The following is a 3,993-nucleotide window of genomic DNA, read 5'->3' on the forward strand; positions in this document are numbered from 1 at the left end:
ACAAGATATTGGACGGTAATCCAAAACCGAATCCGGGGTATCAACTTTAGGGATTAGAGCCAAAATTGTATGATTCAACTGCTTCAGAATTTTACCGTTCTCAAAGAAATCCAGAATCTCTTTTGTAACCTCAGCCCCCACAATATCCCATGCATGCTTGAAAAAGGCAGACGTGTAACCATCCGGCCCCGGAGCTTTGTTTTCACCAATACTGAACATAGCCTTTTTAATTTCTTCTGGATTAACCTGTCTGACCATGTTGCTTGCCACTTCCGGACTAAGCGTATTAACACATACATCCGACAAGTCAATACTAGCAACTTGATCCTCCATTCCTAAGAAGCCCGCATAGTGATTTACTACGCGTCCGAAGCCGCATCCCCTTCATATCGGGTTCCAGCCACATCCCGAATACAATGAATCTTGTTTCTAGCGTTTCTACATTTCAGGCTATTGTGAAAAAAGGTTGTATTCGAATCCCCGGTACAAAGCCACTCAACCTTTGATTTTTGTTTCAAGAAGCATTCCTCATCATACGCCGCAATCTGGAACTCCTTTAGGCACTCCGATTCGTTATTACGAAGCTCAACATCAAGAGGGTTCTTGTCTAGCAGGCATTGGATCTCATCAAGCTTTTTACGCAACTCACTCACCTTTAAGTGTAAATTCCCTTGTTGGTTCAGGATTTTCCTAAGACCTGGCTTCAAGTTTTTTAACTTAGAGGTAACCGAGAACATAGAAATCCCATCAACCGTCTTCACCCATTCTCGCTCGACACAAATTCTGAACTCCGGTTTAGAAGTAATAAAATTCGCGAACTTGAACGGTTTCGGCTTAGACCCTTTAGGCACGTTTGTAAGCTTTAAAATGCAGGGGGTGTGGTCCGAGACCCGATACGCATGGTACAAAACATAAGCGTCAGGAAACATGTCTAAACCCTTAACATTACACATGACCCTATCAATCTTACGAAGTAAACCAATACCCTCCTTCGGCTTCTGGTTCCAAGTGTATTGCATACCATGACCCTTCACATCAAAGAGGCCCGAATTCTTGACACATTCATAAAATTCTCGCATACCTATAGTTTGAATCGACGTACCAAACAGTGAATCCTCCATATGAAGCGCCGAGTTAAAATCGCCCATGACAAACCAAGGCTTATCCGTACACAAAATTGCATGCCCAGCTAAGTTCTCCCAAAGAGCCCTACGGTCTTGATATTTATTTTTTACATAAACAAAAGACCCGAAGACACTAGTATTATCAGTTTTGGACCATAATTGCGCATGAATAACTTGATCAGATTGAGACAAAATCATAACATCCACAATATCACTATTCCATCCTAGGATAATTCTAGTACCCCGATCACAAAGACCCCCATTAGACGTCCAACTCCAATTTCTGAACACCTTGTTACAAACTTTATCCAGATTAGCAACCTCCACATGCGATTCTAGAATAGCACAAACAGACACCTTATTTTCCGACAGCATAAGACGAACCTCATTTTGTTTTAGGGGATGGTTCAAACCCCTTATGTTCCATGAAAGAAAACTATCCATGAGAACCACTCTGACCGGGAGTGCTTGCCCCCTCAGCTTTGCTTCCAAGCGAAGTACTACTCATAAATTTTGACACTTCAGTAGGCACCGCCTCAACAAATTCATCTTCATAATCGTCAAGCGGAGCATTGGGACCAGCCACTGTTGGCCCCGTAGACTTCACATTACCAGGAGGGATATCCGCATCCCCATCAGATTTAGATAAAACTTCAAAAGAATTTTTAGTCGCCACATTTGCATTCACATTAGAATTCTGCTTGTCATCCTTCGTACCTGAAGTGCTAGCACCCGAGCTTCCTATTTTCGGCCTATACACAAATTTTGCCCTTTGTTTCTTTTGCATACCTCCTTTTCTAGCCATTTTCCGCTCATCCGTAACGAAACCCTCATCATCAATAACAACCTGCTTAGCTTTTGGAACTATATTCTTCGGACACGCTTGATCACTATGACCAAAAACACAGCAAGACGAGCACCTCTGAGGCTTCCATTCATATTCAACTTTCACCTTATGAGTAACATAACCATCCGCGTCAAGCTTCGGAATTGCAACCGTAATATGATCTTTTAATTCATTATCCGCACTAATCTCAATTAACGCACGAGCAAAGCTACTTCTCCCCCAGTTATCAACACACATATCAGCCGTATAGCCATCCAACCGTTTAGGGGTACCCAACTTAGACGCTAATAAACTCAGCCCATCATCCGTGTATATAGCAATAGGAACATTATGGAGTTTCACCCATACCGGAACCGACTTAATACACTCCTTTATGAGGTTTACCGACGGCGACCAAACATTCAAGAATAAAGGAACTTTTCTAATTAACCAAGGCCCTCCGTCAAGCACTTTCATCATCCCCTCCTTAGAGTCAAACTTGAAAAAGAAAAACCCATCAGAATTCATCATGATCTTCGCAAATCCATATTTCGACCAAACATTTTTTGCATAATACTCGACAACAGGGAAAGGCAGCCGATTGCCCAAGAAATAACCATATAAAACATTCTCAAATTTATCCTGGACCTTTTTTATAACCTCACGCGGGATCAGCACATCCGCATCCTGAACCGTCTCAGTAGCGTCCAGCTTACGAAAGTTAACCTCTCTTTTCAGCAAATTCTGCGTTTTAACCTTATCAGCATACGACAAAATGGGAGCATCATTGACCACATTACTCGAACTGGGATTAGCTTGGCTATCCGTGTTGGCTGCCGAAGACCCATCCCCATAATCCCACACACTAGGCAATTCCACCGGCTTCGAAATTTCAAATAGCCCATCTATGACCGATACATTATTCGTCGAGTACAAACCACGTCGCGGCATCATTGGATTGCCCTCAATATTCCTAACTCGTAAACCAATCCCACGAACCGGAGGAGTATTATCATCAACCCCAGGTGATTGTTGATTCAAAGGTTTCACCCCGCCACTTTCACCCGCCATGCATGCAAACGAAAATAACTAAAACCGCCGACAATGAATGAATACCAAGCCAAGAACCCTAATCGGCCAAGAGAAAGGAAACAATCACAGAAAATCAGCGCCCAAAACAGAAAACTTCACAATACCAAACCCTAATCCGCCGTCAGAAAGAAACCAAATCTGAATGAACAAGAACACGTAAAGAAGAAAATATAGCCCGAACTCCCTTAAACCCTAGAGCCAAAACTTCAACTCTTGATCGATTAATCCAGTGTCATCAATCTAGCTAAATTAAACTCAGTTAACCGCAATCAATGGCAACCAGATTAATAAATTAGAGAATCAGAATATGTTTCTAGAGCGGCGATTATGAGAAAACAAACGAAACCCTAATACTTGATTGATCCTTAATGCTAACGAATTCGTTATGGATACTTGGAAGAAACAAGATCCAATCACAGATTGTTATACATCAGATCACAAGGAAGAACAAGGGAGATCAAGAACAAGAGCACGAAATCGCCAAGAAGGGAGAGAGAACACGGCCAGTCGGTCTTCGCTCAAAGAAAAGTATTAGGCGATTTCGTGCTCTTGTTCTTGATCTCCCTTGTTCTTCCTTGTGATCTGATGTATAACAATCTGTGATTGGATCTTGTTTCTTCCAAGTATCCATAACGAATTCGTTAGCATTAAGGATCAATCAAGTATTAGGGTTTCGTTTGTTTTCTCATAATCGCCGCTCTAGAAACATATTCTGATTCTCTAATTTATTAATCTGGTTGCCATTGATTGCGGTTAACTGAGTTTAATTTAGCTAGATTGATGACACTGGATTAATCGATCAAGAGTTGAAGTTTTGGCTCTAGGGTTTAAGGGAGTTCGGGCTATATTTTCTTCTTTACGTGTTCTTGTTCATTCAGATTTGGTTTCTTTCTGACGGCGGATTAGGGTTTGGTATTGTGAAGTTTTCTGTTTTGGGCGCTGATTTTCTGT

At 41.7% G+C, this 3,993-nt stretch overlaps 1 protein-coding gene across 1 annotated transcript; it reads right to left on the bottom strand.

Moving 5' to 3' along the window:
• Nucleotides 1-359: 359 nt before the first annotated feature.
• On the bottom strand, nt 360-1,499 carry LOC110881969. The gene has a single exon (XM_022130089.1). The coding sequence runs from the start codon at nt 1,497-1,499 to the stop codon at nt 360-362; it is 1,140 nt and encodes a 379-aa protein (XP_021985781.1).
• Nucleotides 1,500-3,993: the final 2,494 nt, after the last annotated feature.

Source organism: Helianthus annuus, chromosome 10, assembly GCF_002127325.2.
Source record: "Helianthus annuus cultivar XRQ/B chromosome 10, HanXRQr2.0-SUNRISE, whole genome shotgun sequence".
NCBI classification, from domain to species: domain Eukaryota; kingdom Viridiplantae; phylum Streptophyta; class Magnoliopsida; order Asterales; family Asteraceae; genus Helianthus; species Helianthus annuus.

Bases quoted from the DNA above. Each gene is read 5' to 3' on its own strand.
- LOC110881969 (XM_022130089.1), bottom strand. From the start codon at position 1,499: ATGCTGTCGGAAAATAAGGTGTCTGTTTGTGCTATTCTAGAATCGCAT.